Source organism: Podarcis tiliguerta, assembly GCF_965153285.1.
Source record: "Podarcis tiliguerta genome assembly, chromosome: 12".
Taxonomy (NCBI): Eukaryota; Metazoa; Chordata; class Lepidosauria; order Squamata; family Lacertidae; genus Podarcis; species Podarcis tiliguerta.
In genome coordinates this window covers 59,685,889-59,710,785 of record NC_139545.1, presented here as the reverse complement: position 1 = coordinate 59,710,785, position 24,897 = coordinate 59,685,889, and the positions used below count along the sequence as shown (strand labels likewise).

Genomic DNA, 24,897 nt, shown 5'->3' with positions numbered 1-24,897 from the left:
CAAGGGGGGGTGGGGGGAGTGCCAGTGCCAACAGGCTCCTCCTACCCTTTAATGAGGCTTTATTTTTTCCACGCTTGAGGCTTTGTGTTATTGCTTATTAAATTTGTATACCGCACTTCATCCGAAGATCGCAGGGCATAACATAACATAAAAATATGAAACAAGAACACAAAATCATAAGAAAACCAGACCCCTAACCCCCCCTCCCACAAACACAGGTGACAGCAAAAGTTGCAAGGTTTTTAGCTGGGGCAGTTAGAATAAGATCCACTATTTGACTGTTGATTCAAAACCCTAAAATGTATTTTATATAATCAACTTTTTATTTTTATTTCTATTCTTTGTATGTCGTATTGTTGTTTTATTGCTATGGCCGATGGCTGATGCAAATGAAGATTCATTCATTCATTCATTCACTCATTCATTCAGCCTCATTCCTCCCCTCCCACAAACACATTAAAGAGGCCAGAGAAAGTAAATCAGCCAAGGCCTGGTTAGAGAGGAACATTATTGTTGTGGAGGTGGGGTTTGTGCGAACAAAACCAATCTCCTGGCAAACTGGGAATATCCCCTCGCCCAACCAAGTTTAGGGTGTCCCACACCTTTCCTTAGCGGTTTCTTTTTCGAGAAAAATAAGTGACTCACACAGATGTAAGCTAATCTTTAAAATAAAGAAAGCTGTAACAATATAGTCGAAACAAACAAACAAAAAATCCTTCCAGTAGCACCTTAGAGACCAAGTAAGTTTGTTACTGGTATGAGCTTTTGTGTGCATGCACACTTCTTTAGATCGTATTTTTCGCTCTATAGGACGCACTTTTTCCCCTCCAAAAATGAAGGGGAAATGTGCGTGCATCCTATGGAGCGAATGCAGGGAGGAGGCAGGCAGGAAAAGCCCCCAAAAGCCGCACACAAGCTCCGCGCGGCTCTTGTGGGCTTTTCCTCAGGAGAGAGAAGGGACTGACGCAGCCAGTCAGTCCCTTCTCCCTCCTCGTAGAAAAGCCCACAGGAGCCGTGCGCTCCTTAAAGGGTGCACGGCTCCTGTGGGCTTTTGCAGAAGGTGGGGGAATTGCCATACTTGCGCGCAGTCTTTCCCGGCCGGAGAGGCTATGCGCGGCTAAAGAAGACATAGCCCCGTTCAGCCTCTCCCGACTGGAGAGGTGGCGCGCGGCTATGGCAGCAGCCTCTTTAGCCGCGCCCCACCTCTCCAGCCTTTCGACCTGCTCGGGGAGCGGCGGGGGAGATTGTTTTTTTCTTGTTCTCCCCCTCTAAAATAAGGTGCGTCCTATGGTCCGGTGCATCCTACAGAGCGAAAAATACGGTACCCTCTCCTGATATTCTTCAGGTATCTGAAGAAGTGTGCAAGCACACGAAAGCTCATACCAAGAACAAACTGAGTTGGTCTCTAAGGTGCTACTGGAAGGAATTTTTTTATTTTGTCTTGACTACGGCAGACCATCACAGCTATCTACCTGTAACTGTAACAATATGGCATACAGAGAGAAACTAAATACAGCAGGAGGCAAGTCTGAGGCAAGAAGCAAGCGGCTGTTGGTCCCTCTCAATGGACATTTTTAAGGGAACAGACCCTGAAGGGAGAGGCTGATCCTGGAGCAAAACACGCAAGCCCCGCCCACCAGGGATCTTCCGGATCCCCAAGTGCAGGAAAATTGTTGTCTGCCAGAGGAATATCAGAGATCCCAGGTGCCCTTTCCAGCAAGCGAGAACCATCCGTTGTCCTCTCCTTAACTCCCCCAAAGAAAAAGTAGAGTTTCCTGCTGTGTCCCTCCATGGCCTCTGTCCAGTTCATACCATTTTGTAGATGCCTGACATGGTGGAAATCTCCTCTGAGATGTCAGAATCACTCCTTCCAGCCAGAGGAGGATTCTGTTCTCCACAGTGATAACTGGGAATGTTCCTTCCACTGCCTGCAGGCAGCTCTCTGTAAACAAACAATAACCGTCCATAAAAATGGCAAAAGTAGTTCTTTCCCAAATAGGTTTAATCTTAATTGCAAACGCAGTAATAAAGAGTCCACTTGTTGTTTTAAATTATTTTTATTAATTTTCCAAATTAATACAAATCAAACCACATTAAATTAATACAATTTCTTAAAATCAGGTTTCCGGCTCCTGTTCCAAACATATGATCATCATCATTTCCTCACATTGCCGCATCATTTCTTATTTAGAGTCGCGTTGAAATCCTTCACTTGCCGTTACACCATTCTTCCAGCTGGCTGCTTTTCCCACCATCTTATAAATGCCCAATGCATTTCGCATGTATAGTCCTTGATGTACACTGTTGTTCCAGACCTGGACTGCTGGGAGAGATCATTACGATCTTCCATTGCTCAGTTCTTTGCAGTGTTTATCTGGATGGCACAAGGTCACATTCCATTCCTTCTGCTGTTTACTGACTAGGGTATGAGCTGCAGCCATAAATAACTCACAGAATGCATATCCATACTCCGCCATTAAAATTCCTCTCTGGAGTTCTTCCTCGGCACACAGTTAAAGACAATATCTTTTCTCAAATTCAGCCTCTTTGCCAGATACATTCAGCAGCAGGTCCTTCCTTTTTTCAGTGCACCAACAGCATTCCTAGTCTAGTCCAGGAATAATTTTAAATAAAGTCCATTCAGCCTTGGTCAAGGGGGGAGAGCATAGTAAAACCTTGTTCAATTCCTTGTTGAGCATAAATCAAAAGCCTCCCTCCTCTTTTCCGAAGTGGCAAACAGAAAAACATAACAGTGGCTACACACGTCTCTTTCATTTTGAGGGGAGGACATGAAGAAAGGAGAGCATTTGAAAATCACAAAAGAGCACAAAGCAACTTGTGTCCCCCCCCCTTCCTTTCCTGGCTGCTTTTAGTGTTCTCAAGCTTCAAAGAAAACATTCAGATGCCTTCAAAGAGCCAAGCCCAGTTCTTTTGGCAGCTGACTGATTGTATCAGAATAGCACTGAATTAACAAGTAGAATAAGGAAAATTAAAAATACATTGAGAAAGCATAATTAAGACATACATTTGTAGTAAATAATATACAAGACAGTATGTAAACTGCTATTCCCAATCAAATGAAAACAACATAATATTAACCACAAAAATTAGTATTTCTTTAATTATCTTATTGCATTTACGTCCAATCCTTTTCTGTCAATTACACAATAAAGATTGGGAGATTCATGCTCCGATACAGGAGTATAAATGAACACAGTCTCTATCCAGAGAATAAAACAGTAAAAAATGAATCTCCCACCCTCAAAGTTTCTGAAATGTTTTGCCTTTGCTTTTGGCTCAGTGGTTTGGCTACTTCAATCCAATGCCATCTTAAGTCCTTGTGGTCAGGTGCTCCTTTGTATTCAGATCAGGCCTCAGCACAATAACGTAGCACTTGGGGAGGAAGATGCAGCCCAGGAGCCCAGCACTGGAGGCCAACATAGAGAAGATCTGCACGGCCACCATGTACTTGCCCTTGGTGCTCAGGTAGGTGGGCACAAAGGACACCCAAACACTGCAGAAGACTAGCATGCTGAAGGTGATCAGCTTGGCTTCGTTGAAGGACCCAGGCAGCTTCCTGGCTAGGAACGCCACCGTGAAGCAGATGGCAGCCAGGAAGCCCAGGTAGCCGAGGGCAACATAAAACATGGCCACAGAGCCTTCGTTGCATTGCAAGATGATCTCTTCCGCCTGGGAGTACATGTCAGGCTCTGGAAATGGGGGAGAAGAGCCCAACCAGATGGTGCAGATGAGAACTTGCACACCAGAACAGGAGCTGACAATGGAGTTGGCCAGACTCTTCCCTAGCCATCTCCTCACCCTGTTCCCTGGCCTTGTGGCCAGGAAGGCCAGCACCACCGTGATGGTCTTGGCCAAGAGAGAAGAAACAGCAACGGAGAAGATGATGCTGAAGGCCGTTTGTCGGAGAAGGCAGGTCGCTATTCTTGGTTGCCCCATGAAGAGGAAGGAGGACAAACAGGAAAGCAGAAGGGAGGCGAGCAGGATGTAGGAGAGGTCCCGGTTGTTGGCTTTGACTATTGGGGTTTCTTTGTATTTAATGAAGATTCCTAGCACAATGCCTGCTGTAGAAGATAAGAAGAGGACAATGGAAGCTAAGGTGATCCCCAGATGGTCTTCATAAGCCAGGAAAGTGATAATCTTGGAGACACATTGATCTCTGTCCTTGTTTGGATGCTGATCTTCTGGGCATTTGGTGCAACATTCTGCATCTGAGGAAGAGGAAAAGAGCGGCTTCAGCATCCCTTACATCCATGACCACCTGTGCTCAGGTAATAATGTGTAGAGTGGCAAGCAATTCTTTGTTCCTTTTTTGCAAAGGGCAAGAATGCTTTCTCTCTTGTAATCCTTCTCACCCACCTTCTTGGTTGGACATGGTTCCTTCCGCACAAGGATCACAAGCATAGCAGCAAACAGGCTTTCCTTCTAGAGCCACCTTTGCAAATCCAGGTTGACATATTTTGCTACACCTGGAACGAGGCACGGCCTAACATTGAAGATAAGAGGAGAATCAATAAAAATGATAGGGCAAGGGGAGAAGGTGAATTTTGACAGTTTGGAAATGACCTAAGAGGATCTCTTGTCCCCTGAGCCTGTCCACTTTTTGCATAGAAGCATCTCTTTGTTTGTTTGTTCATGCAAGTTTTATATCACACATTTATATACAATTCAGAATGTTGGTGCTGATCTTTAAAGCCCTAAATGAACTTGGCCCTGTACGCTTGAAGGTGTGTCTCCTTCCCCTTTATCCAGCCCTGACCCTGAGGTCCAGCTCCAAGGGCCTTCTGGCGGTTCCCTACCTGTGAGAAGTGAGGTTACAGGGAACCAAGCAGTGGTTTTCTCAGTGGTGGCACACTCTCTGTGCAACAACCTCCCATCAGATATCAAGGAAATAAACAACTAGCTGACTTTTAGAAGGCAGTCCTATACAGAGAAATATTAATTTTTTGAGGTTTTATTGTGCGTTTTTGGGAGGAATTAGCTGCTGCTCTTATACAAATTGGCTGTTCAGGTCCTTAATGTGGTTTTGCCAAACTTTAGGATTTGGGTAATCTCCCACATGCCAAATCACAGGGTGCACACGCCTGGGTGTAAGATCTGGGGTTTAGAGAAAACCAGCCACCAGCCTATTTCGGGGGGACCAAACAGGAGAGAGAGAGAGAGAAAGAGAAAGAGAGAAAGAGAGAAAGAAAGAGGACTGGATGCTGCTGGCTTTCCTCCCCAGGTGGACTGAGAGGACCTGACTAGGAAACATAGTCTGCCTTTTCTCAGGATGCCTGGGCGCTAGCGCATTCTTGAGCCTCCAGATTCCTCTCCCCTCTCAGCTGCTGTGGCAAGAAGGAGCAGCGCTGGCAGCTGAAACTGGGTGGAAAGGACACCACTGGTCCCCCTTCTAAGGTCATTTGGCAAAAGAGGCTCCAGGAAGAGGATGAGCAGGATCTCCTAGCCTTCTTCCTGGGTAACATCCCCTACCTTGTGAAACTTCTCAGGCCACTCAATGGCTTCTGGGTTGATGGTGAACTTGATGCCAGTAGATGCCTCTCTCCTTATACTGCCAATCTTTACTAGAGCACGAGACCTATTGGGAAACATCACCCAATTCATGATATCAAAGTCAGGAGGCAGCTCCCAATTCTCATCCAAACATATTGTGCCCCTGGAAGTATTCAAACACTGGATTTCTTGTAAGAAAAGGTGGAGCTGGAATGACAGGGAAAACAGCAGTATTTCATTGTTCCTCATTGGAGCAAGTGGGTCTCCAAAATAACATTAATACAAATAATAAATAAGATCAATACAAACGACAATACAATCATTTTTCAGTTCAACACTCCCACTTTCTCAAGGAAGATACTGTTAGCTCTTAAGAAGAGGAAGAGTTGGAAGGCAGCCAGAGTGTTGCTAGGCAATCAGCAGATAAGTAGAGGTCTGAGACTGTGTTAAGTGAAAGTGGGGAGGGCGAAGGCCAGCCTTTCAGTCCCCATTCTAGGAGACTGGATAAAATCAGAGGGCAACGAGAGGGCAAGAGGGGAAAGGCAGGAGTTTGGCATCCTTCCGGCTGTGGGAGGGGTGAAGATTCAGACTGACCAACTATCGAGCAGGCGAGAAGCCATGCTCTTGGAAGTGTTTTGTTGAAAATAAATGTACATTAAGCTGCTGGAGAGTCATTACTTCTTGTTGGGGCTTGCTTGCCTGCCAGAGTTCGTTACAGGCTGTATCGCAGTGGAACAGCATCTACTTTTCACACCAAAGGCCTGTGCTTCAATCTCCAGCCCCTGCAGGTGAGGCTCTGTCTGAAAGCCAGGGGAACAAGTCCCTGGAGGCAGCACTGATGGGCCAATGATCTGACTCAATATAAGGCAGCTTCCTATGCTCCAAATGGTCATGCCTGCAGCAAGTAAAATCATCATCTGATGGACTTGTTCATGCGCACATCTTCTACAAGAGGTCTGGAGGGTGGCAACACAAGAACAGGCCTTTTCTGTGGCAGTTTGTGTTATTGTGTTATTTGGTTTTTTGTTATGACAGTTATCTTTTTGGAAAAAGCAAATATCACCAGTGTTGAAGCAATGATTCTTCAACATCAACTTTGTTGGACTGGTCAAGTTGTCTGGATGCCTGATGATCATCTTCCAAAGCAACTACTCTTTTCTGAACTTAAAAATGGGAAGCGTAATGATGGTGGTCAACAAAAGAGGTTTAAAGACTGTCTCAAGGCAAATCTAAAAAAATGTTGTATAAACACCGACAACTGGGAAACACTGGCCTGCAAGCGCTCCATTTGGAGAACAGCCTTTGCCAAACGTGTCATGGGCTTTGAAGACACTCAAACTCAGGACACAAGGGAGAGATGTGCTAAGAGGAAGGCACGCTTGGCCAATCCTCATCGTAGAATCATAGAATCATAGAGTTGGAAGAGACCACAAGGGCCATCGAGTCCAACCCCCTGCCAAGCAGGAAACACCATCAGAGCACTCCTGACATATGGTTGTCAAGCCTCTGCTTAAAGACCTCCAAAGAAGGAGACTCCACCACACTCCTTGGCAGCAAATTCCACTGTCAAACAGCTCTTACTGTCAGGAAGTTCTTCCTAATGTTTAGGTGGAATCTTCTTTCTTGTGGTTTGGATCCATTGCCCAAGACAGAACCCTGTGGCACCCCACTAGTCACTCTTCTCCAGGATGAAGAGGAACCATTGATGAGCACCCTTTGGATCCGGTCAGTCAGCCAGTTACAAATCCACTGAGTGGTAGCATAGTCAAGACCGCATTTTACCAGCTTCTTTACAAGAATATCATGGGGCACCTTGTCAAATGCCTTGCTGAAATCAAGGTAGGCCACATCTACTGCGTTCCCTTCATCTACCAGGCTTGTAATTCTGTCAAAAAACGAGATCAGGTTAGTCTGACATGACTTATTTTTCAGAAATCCATGCTGACTATTGGTGATCACAGCATTCCTTTCTAGGTGCTCACAGACTGTTTGCTTAATGATCTGCTCCAGAATCTTCCCTGGTATTGATGTCAGACTGACTGGGCAGTAATTATTTGGGTCCTCTTTTTCCCCCTTTTTGAAAATAGGGACAACATTTGCCCTCCTCCAGTCTGCCGGGACTTCGCCCGTTCTCCAGGAATTCTGAAAGATGACTGCCAGTGGTTCTGAGATCACATCTGCCAGTTCTTTTAACTTCTTGGATGCAGTTCATCTGGCCCTGGAGACTTGAATGCATCTAAACTAGCCAAGTATTCTTGTACTATCTCCTTAGTTGTTCTGGGCAGTGTTTTCTTTGCTGAATCATTTCCTCCAAATTCTTCAGGTCGGGCAATGTTTTCTTTATCAGAGAAGACTGAGGCAACGAAGGCATTAAGGAGTTCAGCCCTTTCTGTGTCCCCTGTTTACATTTCTCCATCTTCTCCTCTGAGTGACCCCACTGTTTTTTTGTTCTTCCTTTTGCTACGAACATACCCATAAAAGCCTTTTTTGTTGCTTTTAACCTCTCTAGCAAGCCTGAGTTCATTCTGTGCCTTAGCTTTTCTGACTTTGTGTCTACATGTGCTGGCTATTTGTTTGAATTCCTCTTTGGTGGTTTCCCCCCTTTTCCATTTTTTGTACACATCCTTTTTTAATCTTAACTCAGATAGAAGTTCTTTAGATAGCCACCCTGGCTTCTTTAGGCACCTTCCATGTTTCCGTCTCATTGGTATTGCCTGAAGTTTGCTTTTACTATCTCCCTCTTAACAAACTCCCAGCCATCATGAACTCCCTTTCCTTTTAGTATTACTGTCCATGGGATCTCACCCAGCACTTCCCTAAGTTTTATGAAGTCGGCTTTCTTAAAGTCAAGAAATTGAGTCCTAGTATGCTTGGCTGCTCCTTTCCGCTGTATAGTAAACTTCAGAAGAGCATGATCACTCGCGCCTAATGATCCTTCCACTTCTACCCCACTAACCAGGTCATCAGCATTGGTTAGGACCAGATCTAAAATGGCTGTTCCTCTTGTTGCTTCTCCCACTTTCTGGACACTGAAGTTGTCTGCAAGGCCAGTGAGGAATCAACTCCTGCCCGGAAACCAATGTCCCCACTGTGGAAGGACATGCGGATCCAAAATTGGCCTCCACAGTCACCTATGGACTCACTGTTAAAGCCGTGTTTATGGAAGACAATCTTACTCGGCTACAAGTGATCACCGAAGAAGAAGAAGAGAAGGAAGAAGGCAGACTGAAGGTCTTCAATGACTCCTTGCCCACAGAGAGAGCAGTGTGGTTTTTGATGATAGCCAGACACAAGCTTGGCTGTCAGCTTTCACTTCTGAAAAGAAGCAATTAACCTCTCGTTGCCTTGGAAAGCTGGACTGTTGTTTTCCTGCCCTGTGACTCAAGTGACTGCAAACTGAGAACCATCATCTTGCCCAAACCATACTGCAGTCCCTTTATTATAGACCGCAAAGACCTCCCTTTCTTAATGATCTTTGGAATGGGATGATTAACAAGTGTTTCTGCGTCTGTCAACAAAAACCAGTCCCTGTTGAATTAACTGTTTTACGTAATAAAGAGAAAGAAAGAAAGCTCCAGCTTACAGCGTTGAGTAAAAGCAACAAAGAGCTGGATTCATTGGGTGGATAGAGAAACTTTTGTCTCACTCCTACTTTTATTCCACAGTTAGGACAATGGATTGCAGTTTGCAGAAGGGGGAAGGAAATACCTGCCATGGCTGAAGCCTTCCCTGTTCCCATTGGGCTCCTTCTCCCACCATCAGCATCCGCCGTGGTCTAGATGAAAACGCAGCATTTAAGGCCTGGGCTGCAGCTTGAACATTGATGTAAGTGCCATAGCTGTCTGCAGACAGGACTCTCTCAATCTCCTCTTCCGGCAAAGCCCCCCATTCCTCCTCTCTGCATCTTATCCGGCCTTTTGGGGATAAAGCATGCTTTGCATATGAACAGTTAAATGTTTCATTCAAAAAATAGAAAAGAAGATTGGACAGTGGTCCATCATCACCACGTTTGGTGCTCCCTATTCTGGTCTTAATTGCGAAAGAGAGAGAGCCATGAATGTACTGGAAGAGTGTAGGAGGGAAAGTCAAGCTAACGCTGATGTCCTGGAAAGCTGTTGTGATCCAGACTTTGGCCCCTATTTCCTTCTCATAATACATACATATTTCCATTATTAATATGATTCTCACTGTATCAGTTACATAGCAAACAAATACCCCGGCTTGTCTCCAGTTGAAAAGAGCATCACTTGGGTTCAGCAGTTGCTTTAAATCCTCTTCTGCAAATATTTTTGACAAGGCAATGCAGATGCCTCTTCTGATCATCAGAGGTGTCATAATGCTCACAAACCTTTCTCCACTGTCATTGTCTGGAGACAAGAGACCAATCCAGTTCCATCCAAAATGGAGGAGTAACTCGACGATCCCTTGGTAATGACTTTCCTCTTTGGGGAGCATCTGGTAGACAAAAGGGAACTGTGTTTTATCTTCAAGAACCTGGGCTGTGAAGCCATAACTGAGCTGGTGAGGAAAGGAAAGAGTAATTGTTTTGCTTTCAGGAAGGGAGTAGATATTTAGTAATCTGAAATGATTGATATCTAACCAAAGTTGTGCTGCTGGGATCAATGGGAGTTTTATTCTGAAACAGCTGATGGTGTCAGGAACTGTTCAGATGAGAAGAAGAGGTGGAGACCCTCAAGAGTCTTCCAGGGAGGGGGCAGAGGAAGACAGCATGGAGCCAGGTTTGTGGTGGTGGGAAAAGGACCCAGCCCAGAAGAAGAAAAGAGCTGGGGAATGTTGGGAGGTGAGGAACAAGGGCAAGGTGGCAGATTCACCAGCCCTGAAGAGAGACAGGAGTCAGATGCAGTGGAGACAAGATCAGATCCAGTTGAGACTAGGTCCCATGGGAGCCTGCTAGATCTTCCTCCTTCCTCTGAAACCAGGCGTTTCACCCACAGCACAGAGCAGAAAACGGCCCAGAGGCAGAAGGGGTCCCTTGGCCGCCACCGTAGGCAGCAGGAGGGGTCTGATATGCAAGCTGGGGCAAGGAGGAGGGGGCACACTGGGCAACAGCTCCAGTGGTTCTCTTGTCTGTTTTGCTTGATACTAAGAAGTGAAGGGATAAAGATGCTCTCTGCCTGCCTGGTTCCCCTTGCCAGTCCTTCGCCTGTCAGCTCCCTCCCTGTCCGGTAGGAAAAGGCTCAGCATTCAAAAAAGAGTATGGATTCCATTCTATTTATTATATTTCTGTGTTGCTTTTCATTCACAAAAATCACAAAGCGGTTCATGAACAGCAAAAACATAATAGAACATCACAAATGCAACATAAATCGTATAGAATAATTTACAAATCCTCAGTAAAACAATTATGTTCTATAAGACACTCTTAACAAAACAACAGTACAATTTCAACAAAAGTAACATTATATGATTAACAAAATACCACAGTGTGTATAATCTATGGAACAATATTAATACCCTTAACAAACCAGCAACCAGAAATGAACCAAGCACTCTTGAATTCATGCACCCTGTCTCTCCCCCCCCCCCCCGGAGGACTCATGATCTTTCTCTCAATTCAGTTCACTAAAAGACACATGCAGATAATGTCCATGGCAGCAGCTCAGGGCTGGAAGGTGGGGCAAGGCAGGTGGGAGAAGCCTTGGCCTGATGGCCAGCACATAGCTCAGGGTTTCCCCCCTTAACGCCCCCCAGGAGAAAGTAGAGTTTCCTCCTGTGTCCCTCCCTGCCGTCTGTCCCATTCATACCTGTGGGATTTTGTAGATGCCTGACATGGTGGAAATCTCCTTTGAGATGTCAGAATCACTCCTTCCAAGAACAGCCAGAAGGGGATTCTCTTCTCCGCAGTGATAATTGGGAATGTTTCTTCCGCTGCCTGCAAGCAGCTCTAGCATGGCATCTGAAGTTATCCTGGCATCAAAATAGTTCTCATAGAGGTTGTAGCCAAGGGTGGTGTTGGGTAAGAGCCTGAGATCCTGGTTGATCTCCTGGATGGTGAACAGGAAGGACAGGGTGTGCCAGTAGTACCTAGGGGACTCACTGGAATAAATGGATCAATTTTAAAGACTGAAACACTATTTGGAGGCGAATGGAAACAAACATAATATTATCCCAAAAGATTAGTATCTATTTAATCATCTTATTGCATTTACAATATTTTTTGCTTTATAAGACTCACTTTTTCCCTCCTAAAAAGTAAGGGGAAATGTGTGTGCGTCTTATGGAGTGAATGCAGGCTGCGCAGCTATCCCAGAAGCCAGAACAGCAACCCTAACCCAAAACTAGGTGCATCTTGTGGTCTGGTGCGTCTTATAGAGCGAAAAATACGGTATATCCAACCCTTTTCTGTCCATTATACAATACAGTTTTGAAGATTTGTTCTCCAAACCAGGAGTGTAGAGGTACTCCGGACAATAAAACAGAGTAAGAAAATGAATCTCCCTCCCCCCAAATTTGTGAAATACTGGGAAATTGCTGCAAATGTTTTGCCTGTGCTTTTGCCTCAGGGGTTTGGCTCCTTCAAAGGGGGGCTGTACACATTCCCCAGCTCTTATTCAGAAGGAAAAATGGGGGTCAAGAAGGGGGGGTGTTTTGTCCAGGGTGACCAGTGGGTTAGTTAGGAGCAATTTGAGTTCAGGTGGGGAAGCACCAAACAACTCAAAATATCTGTACATAGAAATGAGAATGAGAGAATGAGAATGGGAAGAAGAAGAAGAAGAAGAAGAAGAAGAAGAAGAAGAAGAAGAAGAAGAAGAAGAAGAGGAGGAGGAGGAATTACTTACTCCACAATCCTGGTGATTGGTGTCTGGGAAAAGACATATGGATCACGTTCATAAAAGCGTTTTGGAGATACGATTCCACCAATGAGAAAGTCTCCAGGCTGGTAGTAATTGCGAGCATCACTTTGATCTCTGATCAGATTCAAGGGGCATTTTGCCTTCTGCTTCACACAGACTCCTTGGGAGCAAATTAGCAGCAGGACCAGCAGGGATCTCATCCTGGCTCTGCCTCCTTCACGTCTGTTACTCATGTCTCCTCTTCCTTCCTGACCCAGCCAAGCAGGAGAATCACAAGACTCTTGCAAGACCAAAGCTGCAGTGGCTTTCCTGGGGTGGGTGGGGCTCAGCTCTGGCTTCCCTCTTCCCCCCAGCCCTTCACCTGCTCCAAATCCTGACTCACTCTGTCTCCAACACAGGATCTATCATCTGCAACAACTTTTTCTTTTTCATTCACGGTACAAGTAATAATGTCATGCTGTTGGTGCTTCTGATGCAATCTCCAGAAACATCTCTTGAGCTTTGAGGAGAAGAAATCACTATGATTTTGATAATTATAAGTGGAAGAAATCTCACCTAGATAACTTTCTTGCGTCTTGAATGCCTCAAGCGGCAACTGCAGAGCTGGAGGAAAACATGTTTGCAATGCTGCTCTAACATTTGGCATAAATCAAGGGGGGGGGGCAGAGTTTGGCCTGAAATTTGTGCACAGGGCCTCCAGAGAGAGACCTGCACCTGGATCCGACCAAAGGCCCAGCTAGTCCAACACCCTGTAGCTCACAGTGGGAAACTAGAGAAGCAGGACCGGAGGGTCCCAAGGGAGCTGCTCACACCTTCTCAAAGAATCAGGGTGCTGAAAGCTTTAAGCCATGTGGTGTAGTGGTTAAGAGCGGTGGACTCGTAATCTGGAAAACTGGGTTCGCGTCTCCGCTCCTCCACCTGCAGCTGCTGGGTGACCTTGGGCCAGTCACACTTCTCTGAAGTCTCTCAGCCCCACTCACCTCACAGAGTGTTTGTTGTGGGGGAGGAAGGGAAAGGAGAATGTTAGCCACTTTGAGACTTCTTCGAGCAGTGATAAAACAGGATATCAAATCCAAAGTCGTCGTCGTCTTCTTCTTCTTCTTCTTCTTCTTCTTCTTCTTCTTCTTCTTCTTCTTCTTTAAAAGCCCCCAAGGTCCTGCTCTGTCTCCACAGGGGAGAGGGCTGTTGTGCTCAGGTCCAACTCCCACCCAGAAACCTATGTCCGCACGGTGGAAGGACGTGTGGTTCCAAATTGGCCTCCACAGTCACTTTAAGGCTGTGTTCATGGGTGACCATCTTACTTGGCTATGAGTGATCACCAAAGAAGAAGAAAGATCATACTCACCATAGCCAGATGGGAAACCCATCTCCAAAGTGGAAGGTGACCCAGGCTGAACAGATAAACTGCCAACCAACGTATAAATTAGGGCTGTTATATGCCCAGAATTTTGCGGACATAGTCTCCATAGAGACTCCATAGTCTCTTACAGACTCACTCCTCCATAGATTTCTGGAATTGGCATCCCCTTGTCCAGTGCTCATTAATGGTTCCTTCTCATCCTGGGGAAAGGGACACGTGGGGTGCTGCAGGTTCTGTGACCTTAAGAAGCGTCTCCACCTCCATTGTTCAGCCCAGAAACAGGTTCAGCTCCAAGGGCTTTCTGGCAGTTCCATCATTACAATATGTGAAGGGACAGGGAACCAGGCAGAGGGCCTTCTTAGTAGTGGCGCCCACCCTGTGGAATGCCCTCCCAGCAGAGGTCAAGAAAATGTAACCTTCAGAAGACATCGGAAGGCAGCCGTGTATAGGGAAGCTTTTTAATGTGTAATGTTTTATTACGTTTTTATCCCCTACAACTCTCTGGAAACCAGTTGGATCCATTAAGTAGCGGGGGCGGACCATCCGAATCGGTCCCACCTCCCTGCATAGGGGAAGGGTCGCGGAGAAGTCCAGTTGCACCAGGAAGTGATCTGACCATGGCACTTCTTTGGTTTCGCTTTTAGTTAGTGTCAGATCACCAACATCCGTAGAGGTGAACACCAAGTCTAAGGCATGTCCGTGGCTATGAGTTGGGCCAAACTTATTCAGGGACAGCCCCATGGAGGCCATGCTTTCCACGAAGTCCTGAGCGGCCCCTTGTAAGGTCATGTTGGCATGGATGTTAAAATCCCCCAGGACAACCAAGCTAGGTGTCTCCAGGAGAACATCCACCACAACCTGAAACAGCTTAGGCAGGGAATCCTTGGTGCAGTGGGGAGGTTGGGACACCAAAAGGAATCCTGTACTGCCCCTATTGCCCAGCTTCCAGAACATGCACTCAGAGAACTGGGTCTTCCCAATAGGATGCCTGGTTTTTATATATGCTGGAAGCCACGCAGGGTGGCTGGAGCAACCCAGTCAGTTGGGAGGGATACAAAGGGTACCTAGGTCTTGAGGCCCTCAAAATAAATTTTAAGCAAACTGGTGAAGCAGCAAAGAGTTTATTGACTGCATACGTTCTTGCAAGAAGTGGGTGTCCAAAAGGAGGCACACCCGAAATTAGCAAAACACAAGCTTATACCCCCTTTGGCTGGGAACGCAGAGGGTTTACAGCCTATCACGGCTGCCTGATTAAAATACTAAGACGCCCGCCTTTGTTAACATTGCCCATTACCCTTAATTCCGACGACTTCTCATATTTGTCTTTCCCCTTATATGGTCTATGCTTTCAGCCTTTTACACATTGCCTCAAACTATAAAGCCACATCCTGAGCACTAGTGGGTGTAGCTGAGTTCAATCATAATAGCAATAACAACAACAACAACAACAACAACAACAATAATAATAATAATAATAATAATAATAATAATTTATTTTTACCGGCCCCCAGCCATTCTACATCTGCTGACGCATACAGATAAGTTGCAAGCTGCCTTGTTTTTTTTGTCGTTCTAACCATAATTCGTTCTAAACATAAACTTTAATCCAAAAACAACTATGTGTGTTTCCTTTCTGCAGTGCTGGGTAGAATCATCATGGAATACTATACAAATCTGATGACATCTTAAGTCCTTGTGGTCAGGTGCTCCTTTGTATTCAGATCAGGCCTCAGCAGAATAACGTAGCACTTGGGGAGGAAGATGCAGCCCAGGAGCCCAGCACTGGAGGCCAACATAGAGAAGATCTGCACGGCCACCATGTACTTGCCCTTGGTGCTCAGGTAGGTGGGCACAAAAGACACCCAAACACTGCAGAAGACCAGCATGCTGAAGGTGATCAGCTTGGCTTCGTTGAAGGAGCCAGGCAGCTTCCTGGCTAGGAACGCCACCGTGAAGCAGATGGCAGCCAGGAAGCCCAGGTAGCCGAGGGCAACATAAAACATGGCCACAGAGCCTTCGTTGCATTGCAAGATGATCTCTTCCGCCTGGGAGTACATGTCAGGCTCTGGGAATGGGGGAGAAGAGCCCAGCCAGATGGTGCAGATGAGAACTTGCACACCAGAACAGGAGATGACAATGGAGTTGGCCAGACTCTTCCCTAGCCATCTCCTCACCCTGTTCCCTGGCCTTGTGGCCAGGAAGGCCAGCACCACCGTGATGGTCTTGGCCAAGAGAGAAGAAACTGCAACGGAGAAGATGATGCTGAAGGCCGTTTGTCGGAGAAGGCAGGTCGCTATTCTTGGTTGCCCAATGAAGAGGAAGGAGGACAAACAGGAAAGCAGAAGGGAGGCGAGCAGGATGTAGGAGAGGTCCCGGTTGTTGGCTTTGACTATTGGGGTTTCTTTGTATTTAATGAAGATTCCTAACACAATGCCTGCTGTAGAAGATAAGAAGAGGACAATGGAAGCTAAGGTGATCCCCAGATGGTCTTCATAAGCCAGGAAGGTGATAATCTTGGAGACACATTGATCTCTGTCCTTGTTTGGATGCTGATCTTCTGGGCATTTGGTGCAACGTTCTGCATCTGAGGAAGAGGAAAAGAGCGGCTTCAGCATCCCTTACATCCATGACCACCTGTGCTCAGGTAATAAGAATGTGTAAAGAGTGGCAAGCAATTCTTTGTTCCCTTTTTGCAAAGGGCAAGAATGCTTCCTCTCTTGTAATCCTTCTCACCCACCTTCTTGGTTGGACATGGTTCCTTCAGCACAAGGATCACAAGCATAGCAGCAAACAGGCTTTCCTTCTGGAACCACCTTTGCAAATCCAGGTTGACATATTTTGCTACACCTGGAACGAGGCACGGCCTAACCATGAAGATAAGAAGAGAATCAATAAACATGATAGGGCAAGGGGGGGAGGTGAATTTTGACAGTTTGGAAATGACCTAAGAGGATCTCTTGTCCCCTGAGCTTGTCCACTTTTTGCATAGAAGCATCTCTTTGTTTGTTTGTTCATGCAAGTTTTATATCACACATTTATATACAATTCAAAATGTTGGTGCTGATCTTTAAAGCCCTAAACGAACTTGGCCCTGTATGCTTGAAGGTGTGTCTCCTTCCCCTTTATCCAGCCCTGACCCTGAGGTCCAGCTCCAAGGGCCTTCTGGCGGTTCCCTACCTGTGAGAAGTGAGGTTACAGGGAACCAGGCCGAGGGCCTTCTCATTGGTGGCGACTTCCATGCGGAACAACCTCCCATGGGATGTCAAGGAAATAAGTAACTAGCTGACTTTTAGAAGGCAGTCCTATACAGAGAAGTTTTAAATATTTGAGGTTTTATTGTGCGTTTTTGGGAGGAATTAGCTGCTCCTGTTATACAAATTGACTGTTCAGGTCTTTAATGTGGTTTTGCCAAACTTTAGGATTTGGGTAATCTCCCACATGCCAAACCACAGGGTTCACACTCCTGGGTGTAAGATTTGGGGTTTAGAGAAAACCAGCCACCAGCCTATTTGATGCTGGGGGGGACCGGACAGGAGAGAGAGAGAGAGAGAGAGAGAGAGAGAGAGAGAGAGAGAGGACTGGGTGCTGCTGGCTTTCCTCCCCAGGTGGACTGAGAGGGACCTGGCTGGGAAACATAGTCTGCCTTTTCTCAGGATGCCTGGGCACTAGCGCATTCTTGAGCCTCTAGCTTCCTCTCCCCTCTCAGCTGCTGTGGCAAGAAGGAGCAGCGCTGGCAGCTGAAACTGGGTGGAAAGGACACCACTGGTCCCCCTTCTAAGGTCGTTTGGCAAAAGAGGCTCCAGGAAGAGGATGAGCAGGATCTCCTAGCCTTCTTCCTGGGTAACATCCCCTACCTTGTGAAACTTCTCAGGCCACTCAATGGCTTCTGGGCTGATGGTGAACTTGATGCCAGTAGATGCCTCTCTACTTGTACTGCCAATCTTCACCAAAGCATGAGACTCATTGGGAAACATCACCCAATTCATAATATCAAAGTCAGGCAGCAGCTCCCAATTCTCATCCAAACATATTGTGCCCCTGGAAGTATTCAAACACTGGATTTCTTGTAAGAAAGGGTGGAGCTGGAATGACAGGGAAAACAGCAGCATTTCATTGTTCCTCACTTGGAGCAAGCGGCTTTCCAAAATAAAATTAATACAAATAATAAATAAGATTAATACAAAAGTCAATACAATCTTCCTCTTTTTTTAAGAACCAAAATGCCTAACAGATGCATTGGTCTGCTGGAACTAGCTGAGAGAACATCATTTCCACAGGTGATGCCAGCTCCCAGGGAAGGGTTGCAGCCAACCGAAGAAAGCATCCAGGAAAAGAGAGGGTTAACTGCCATGCAGGTTGAGCATTGCCTTGTGCCTACTCCCCCACCCCCTTGGAATGCCGGCTGATGAGGGAATGGAGGAGAGCTGACTGGAACGTAGTCAAAGCTCGCTGGAAGCACAAACAGGCAGGAAAGGGTTAAGAGACAGCCTCTTGGAGAATGAGGAAGAGGAGGGAGCTGACTCCAAGGTTTCGAGGAATGGGAATGCTTCAAGATAAGAAGGAAAACAAAAGACGTATGAAGTGAAAGCTGCGCCGGAGGCATTCTTCAGAAGGGTCATCTTGACTGATGATGGCGGAGGCTGTGTTAGAGCCGTCCGGAGTTATCTGTTTGTTTTGACAATAAATCATCCTTTTTAATAAACTACGCTCACTGGGGAGCCGGGGACTGGACTCCTGACTGGTGACCCCTTTATTTCTAGTGAAGATTGATTAGATCAGAAGAATTTTTATTTGCATCAGCCACAAGTCATAGCGATAAAATAACAAAATATACCGAAGATAGAGGTAAAACCTTTAACTAAAATAGAATGCATTTTGGGGTTTACATCAAATAGTAGATCTTATTCTAATTGCCCCCCATTAAAATCCTTGCAGTTTTTGCTGTCACCTGATCATCTTGATCTGCTAAAAGAAAGGACACAGTAACAATGGTTGAACGACCCAGCATGGAAAATAAAAGAGGGATAATAACCTCACTCCTCAAATCTTTATAAAGAATGCAAACCAGAAGGACATGAGCCGCTGACTCAATACTGCCATCTCCACAGGGGCATAACCATTTTTCCAGTGGATTTTTTTGAAATCGACCCTCAAGTACCTCAAGTACAACCGAAGGCAGTATATTCAACCTTGCAAAAGTGCATCTGTATTTTGGGATTGTTAAATTTTGCAGATAGGGTGCCAAATGTCAAGATGATCATGTGGAAAGTAGTCATACCATGGACAAAATTCCTCATTGCAGCCAGATTATTCTGTCGCTCGATATCATGTAGGCCAGTGGTGGCGAACCTATGGCACGCATGCCAGAGGGGACACTCAGAGCCTTCTCTGTGGGCACGCACACCGTCGCCCCAGCACAGGGCTGGCAGAAGGTGAGGGCGGTGCGTCAAGTCCTCAGCTCAACTTGGGCGGCCAGAGCACCATGTGCGCGGCCGGTTGGCATAGGAAACTGCACAGCAGGAGTGGAATGTGATGCCCGTCAAGGCACTGGCTCTCTCTAAAACAGAGGTTGCAGCTCTTCTTTGGCCCTAGTTCATTGCGCCCAATTGCGCGGAGGCTTCCAGAACATATTGTGGCAATTAGTATTTTGCGCGAGCAGGTTGCAAAATAGCACCGGCAATGCTTATGGTGGGGCCTCAGTTTCGGATCCTGCACAAGTAGGACAGCATAGAGCCAAAATCCCCAAACTGGCCCATCTGCTGCAGCGCCTTTAGGGCTCCTTTTGCTCAGCCGCTCTGCACAGGATGCCCAGACTGAGAAGGCACCCTTGTGGCCAGGGAGGCGCAAAGGGAAGGGGCGAGTGGGGCATTGGTCCCATTCAGATACTTGATGCTGTCCCCACACAGGCGCTCATGTTTTCAGAGGCTGAGCGTGGATCCTGGGACTTGTGTCTGAGTAGAAGCACCTTGGATGGGGCATCGGGGGGAGCAAAACGGAGCCACAACCCCCAGGGCGCACGTTTTCCCTTGTGGAGCCTCTGCTGTGGGTGGGGAGGGTGCAGCAGTCTGCAATCGCTCAGAGGTGTGCTGCCGCTTTGGTGAGCCGCTGAGAGTTCTGGATGGGCCTTTTCTGTGGGGGTTTGTGTTATTTGGTTATATGTTATGTATTTTTTCTTCTCATTTTGTGTCTTTATGCTGTGAACTGCCCTGTGATCTTTAAACCAAGGATGGGATCATGGTGGACTGAAGGTCTTTCAAAGACTCCTTGCCCACAGAGATAGTAGCCTGGTGTTGGATGATAGCCAGACACAAGCTTGGCTGTCAGATTTCACTTCTAAAAAGAACGTTGAAATGAAGCAATTAACCTCTGGTTGCTATGAAAAGTTGCTTTGAAAAGTTGGATTGTTGTTTTCCTGACCTGTGACTCAAGTGACTACAAACCAAGGACCATCATCTTGCCCAAACCATGCTGCTGTCCCATTATTATGGACCACAAAGACCTCCCTTTCTTAATGATCTTTGGAATGGAAGACCATATTACACCGGTCCTGAAAGACCTGCATTGGCTCCCAGTATGTTTCCGAGCACAAGTCAAAGTGTTGGTGCTGACCTTGAAAGCCCTAAGCAGCCTCGGCCCAACGGACCTGAAGGAGCATCTCCACCCCCATCATTCAGCCGGGACACTGAGTTCCAGCGCCAAGGGTTTTATGGCAGTTCCCTCCGTGCAAGAAGTGAGGTTGCAGGGAACCAGACAGAGGGCCTTCTTGGTGGTGGCGCCTGCCCTGTGGAACGCCCTCCCATCAGATGTCAAGGAAATAAACAAATATCTGACTTTTAGATGACATCTGAAGGTAGCCCTATTTAGGGAAGTTTTTAAGGATTGCTGTTTTATCATGTTTTTGATATCCTGTTGTAAGCTGCCAAGAGTGGGCAGGGTATAATTTTTTTTCTATTTTATTTTATTTTATTTTATTTTATTTTATTTTATTTTTATTTCATTTACAAGTGTTTCTGAGTCTGTCAGAAAAAACCAGAACCTTGTGAGTTAACTGTTTTCCGCACTAAAGAAGAAGCATTGAGTAAAAGCAACAAAGAGCTGGATTCACTGTGTGGATTGAGAAACTTTTGCCTCACTCCTACTTTTATTCCACAGTTAGAACAATGGATTGCAGTTTGCAGAAGGAGGAAGGAAATACCTGCCATGGCTGAAGCCTTCCCTGTTCCCATTGGGCCCCTTCTCCCACCATCAGCACCCGCCGTGGTCTAGATGAAAATGCAGCATTTAAGGCCTGGGCTGCAGCTTGAACATTGATGTAAGTGCCATAGCTGTCGGCAGACAGGACTCTCTCAATCTCCCCTTGGGGCAAAGACTCTCGTTCCTCCTTCTCTCTGCATCTTATCCGGTCTTTCGGGGATAACACATGCTTGGAATATGAACAGTGAAATGCTTCCCACAAAAAATAGACAAGGTGATTGAACAGGGATTCATCGTAACCATGTTTGGTGCTCCTTATCCTGGTCTTAATTGCGAAAGAGAGAGAACCATGAATGTACTGGATGTACAGAGGAGGGAAAGCCAAGATAGCGCTGATGTCCAGGAAAGCTGTTGTGATCCAGACTTTGGCCCCTATTTCCTCCTCATAATACATACAGAGCTGTATTATTATTAGCATTCCCACTGTATCAGTTACATAGCAAACAAATACCCCAACTTGTCTCCAGTTGAAAAAAGCTTCACTTGGGTACCTCGGTTGATATACATCATTTTCTGTTAATATTTCTGACAAGACAACGCAGATGCCTCTTCTGATCATCAGAGGTGTCATAATGCTCTCAAACCTTTCTCCACTGTCATTGTCTGAAGCCAAGAGACCAATCCAGTTCCATCCGAAATGGAGGAGCAACTCCACGATCCCTTGGTAATGACTTTCCTCTTTGGGGAGCATCTGGTAGACGAAAGGGAACTGTGTTTTATCTTCAAGAACCTGGGCTCTGAAGCCATAACTGAGCTGGTGAGGAAAGGAAAGAGTAATTGTTTTGCTTTCAGGAAGGGAGCAGATATTTAGTAATCTGAAATGATTAATATCTAACCAAAGTTGTGCTGCTGGGATCAATGGGAGCTTTATTCTGAAACATCTGGTGGTGTCAGGAACTGTTCAGATGAGAAGAAGAGGTGGAGACCCTCAAGAGTCTTCCAGGCAGGGGGCAGAGGAGGACAGCATGGAACCAGCTTTGTGGTGGTGGGAAAAGGACCCAGCCCAGAAGAAGAAAAGAGCTGGAGAACATTGGGAGGTGAGGAGCAAGGGCAAGGTGGCAGATTCACCAGCCCTGAAGAGAGACAGGAGTCAGATGCAGTGGAGACAAGATCAGAGCCAGTTGAGACTAGGTCCCATGGGAGACTGCTAGATCTTCCTCCTTCCTCTTAAACCAGGGGTTTCACCCACATCACAGAGCAGAAAACGGCCCAGAGGCAGAAGGGGTCCCTTGGCTGCCACCGTAGGCAGCAGGAGGGGTCTGATATGCAGACAGCAAGCTGGGGCAAGAGGGATTTAATTTAATTTATTATATTACATTACTGGGCTGCTTTTCATTCGCAGAAATCACAAAGCGGCTCATGAACAGCAAAAACCTAATAGAACAACACCAATACAACATAAATCGTATAGAATAATTTACAAATCATCAGTAGAACAATTTTGTTCTATTAACCACTATTAGCAAAACTACTCATAAGCTAACCTGTACAGTTTCAACAAAAGTGATATTATAAGATTAACAAAATAATACACTATGGAAAAATATTAACACCCTTAAAAAAACAGCAACTAGAAATGAACCAAGCCTGATGGCCAGCACATAGCTCAGGGTTTCCCCCTTAATGCCCCCCAGGAGAAAGTAGAGTTTCCTCCTGTGTCCCTCCCTGCCCTCTGTCCCATTCATACCTGTGGGATTTTGTAGATGCCTGACATGGTGGAAATCTCCTTTGAGATGTCAGAATCACTCCTTCCAAGAACAGCCAGAAGGGGATTCTCTTCTCCGCACTGATAATTGGGAATGTTTCTTCCGCTGCCTGCAAGCAGCTCTAGCATGGCATCTGAAGTCACCCTGGCATCAAAATAGTTCTCATAGAGGTTGTAGCCAAGGGTGGTGTTGGGTAGGAGCCTGAGATCCCGGTTGATCTCCTGGATGGTGAACAGGAAGGACAGGGTGTGCCAGTAGTACCTAGGTGTCTCACTGCAATAAGTGGATCAATTAAAAAGAGTGAAACCGCTACTCACAGTTGAATGAAAACAAACATGATATGATACACAAAGATTAGTCTCTATGTAATTATCTTATTGCATCTTATCCGACACTTTTCTATCCATTATACAATAAAGATTAGGAGATTCGTGCTCTAATCCAGAAGTGTAGATGTACATGGTCTCTGTGCAGAGAATAAAACAGAGTAAGAAAATGAATCTCCCTCCCCCAAAATTTGTGAAATAGTGGGAAGTTGCTGCAAATGTTTTGCCTCTGCTTTTGCCTCAGGAGTTTGGGTCCTTCAAAGGGGGGCTGTACACATTCCCCAGCTCTTATTCAGAAGGAAAAATGGGGGTCAAGTAGGGGGGGGGCTGTTTTGTCCAGGGTGACCAGTGGGTTAGTTAGGAGCAATTTGAGTCGAGGATCTCAAAACACCTTTACTTAGAAGGAGGATGAGAGAGGAGGAGGAGGAGGAGGAGGAGGAGAATTGCTCATGTTTAAGAGATCTGACTCCATAGCATGGCAGTCTCCTGGCTTTTATTGTTTTATTTATTCATTTTGTAGAAAGCATATCTTTCCTCTAATAAACGTCACCCAGAGGATCTTAACATTTCATTCTTAAAACTGCTGCATCCCTTAAAGACAATTCTGACTAGGCGGTTTATAAATTGTACCAATAGAATAGTAATAAATCAATTCTTGGAACCTTGGAAACTGCCTGAGTCTCATGCCAGCCTCACCTCCTTCCTGCAGGTGGGAAACTTCAGGGGATCCCTTTGATCCCTGACCAGATTCTCTTGCATTCTTCTGTCACCAACCTTTAAGATGCAGGGAACTAGGAGAGGCTTTGGGAGAAATCTTTTACTGGACTCCAACTCCCATCATCTCCAACCATCAAGGCCAAAGGTCAGTCAGGCAAGGAGGGGACCCCAGACTCCCCAGCCTTGAGATAGGAATCTCTCCTTCAGAGATAGGGACCTGGGGTGCTTAAGGACTTTGACATACCTCTGTAAAGAATTACTTACTACAAAATCCTGGTGAAGGGTGTCTGACGAAAATCAAATGGAGTACGTTGCAAAATATGTTTTGGTGATATAATCCCACCAATGAGAAAGTCTCCAGGCCGGAAGTAATTGCGAGGATCAATTTGATCTCTGATCAGATTCAAGGGGCATTTTGCCTTCTGCTTCACACAAATTCCATTGGAGCAAATTAGCAGCAGGAGCAGCAGGGATCTCATCCTGGCTCTGCCTCCTTCACGTCTGTTACTCATGTCTCCTCTTACCTCCTGACCCAGCCAAGCAGAAGAATCACAAGACTCTCGCAAGACCAAAGCTGCAGTGGCTTTCCTGGGGAGGGGGCTCAGCTCTGGCTTCCCACATCCCTCCAGCCCTTCACATGCTCCAAATCCTGACTCACTCTGTCTCCAACACTTTTTCTTTTCCAGTCCAGGTACAATTAATAATGTCATGCTGTTGGTGCTTCTAATGCAACCTCCAGAAATATCTCTTGAGCTTTGAGGAGAAGAAATCACTATGATTTTGATAATTATAAGTGGAAGAAATCTCACCTAGATAACTTTCTGGCGTCTTGAATGGCTCAAGTGGCAGCTGCAGAGCTGGAGGAAAACATGTTTGCAATGCTGCTCTCACATTTGGCATAAATCAAGGGGGGGCAGAGTTTGGCCTGACATTTGTGCACAGGACCTCCGGAGAGAGACTTGCACCTGGATCCGACCAAAGGCCCAACTAGTCCAACACCCTGTAGCTCACAGTGGGAAACTAGAGAAGCAGGACTGGAGGGTCCCAAGGGAGCTGCTCACACCTTCTCAAAGAATTGGGTCCTTCAAGCTTTAAAAGCTCCCATGGCCCTGCTCTGCCTCCACAGGGGAGAGGGCGGTTGTGCTCAGGTCCAGTCAGGGCTTTCAATGGAGACATTGGGTTGTCCACTGTGAGAACAGGATGAGGAA

At 46.2% G+C, this 24,897-nt stretch overlaps 3 protein-coding genes across 3 annotated transcripts in view; all 3 read right to left on the bottom strand.

The window, feature by feature from the left end:
* The window catches only part of LOC310660898 (uncharacterized protein), a 561,482-nt gene that overhangs the window by 66,172 nt on the left and 470,413 nt on the right, over nucleotides 1-24,897 (bottom strand). The window lies entirely within an intron of this gene.
* LOC310661082 (vomeronasal type-2 receptor 26-like) lies at nucleotides 3,275-13,194 on the bottom strand. The gene is made up of 6 exons (XM_083406864.1): nucleotides 12,312-13,194; nucleotides 11,277-11,568; nucleotides 9,220-10,029; nucleotides 5,491-5,718; nucleotides 4,378-4,504; nucleotides 3,275-4,229 (listed from the first exon to the last, which is right to left on the bottom strand). Exons 1-6 carry the CDS (start codon nucleotides 12,557-12,559, stop codon nucleotides 3,331-3,333), a joined length of 2,604 nt encoding a protein of 867 aa, XP_083262990.1. The 5' UTR covers nucleotides 12,560-13,194; the 3' UTR covers nucleotides 3,275-3,330.
* LOC310660888 (vomeronasal type-2 receptor 26-like) lies at nucleotides 15,277-22,896 on the bottom strand. Its single transcript, XM_083406364.1, has 5 exons — nucleotides 22,628-22,896; nucleotides 20,882-21,694; nucleotides 17,541-17,768; nucleotides 16,424-16,550; nucleotides 15,277-16,270 (listed from the first exon to the last, which is right to left on the bottom strand). Exons 1-5 carry the CDS (start codon nucleotides 22,772-22,774, stop codon nucleotides 15,372-15,374), a joined length of 2,214 nt encoding a protein of 737 aa, XP_083262490.1. The 5' UTR covers nucleotides 22,775-22,896; the 3' UTR covers nucleotides 15,277-15,371.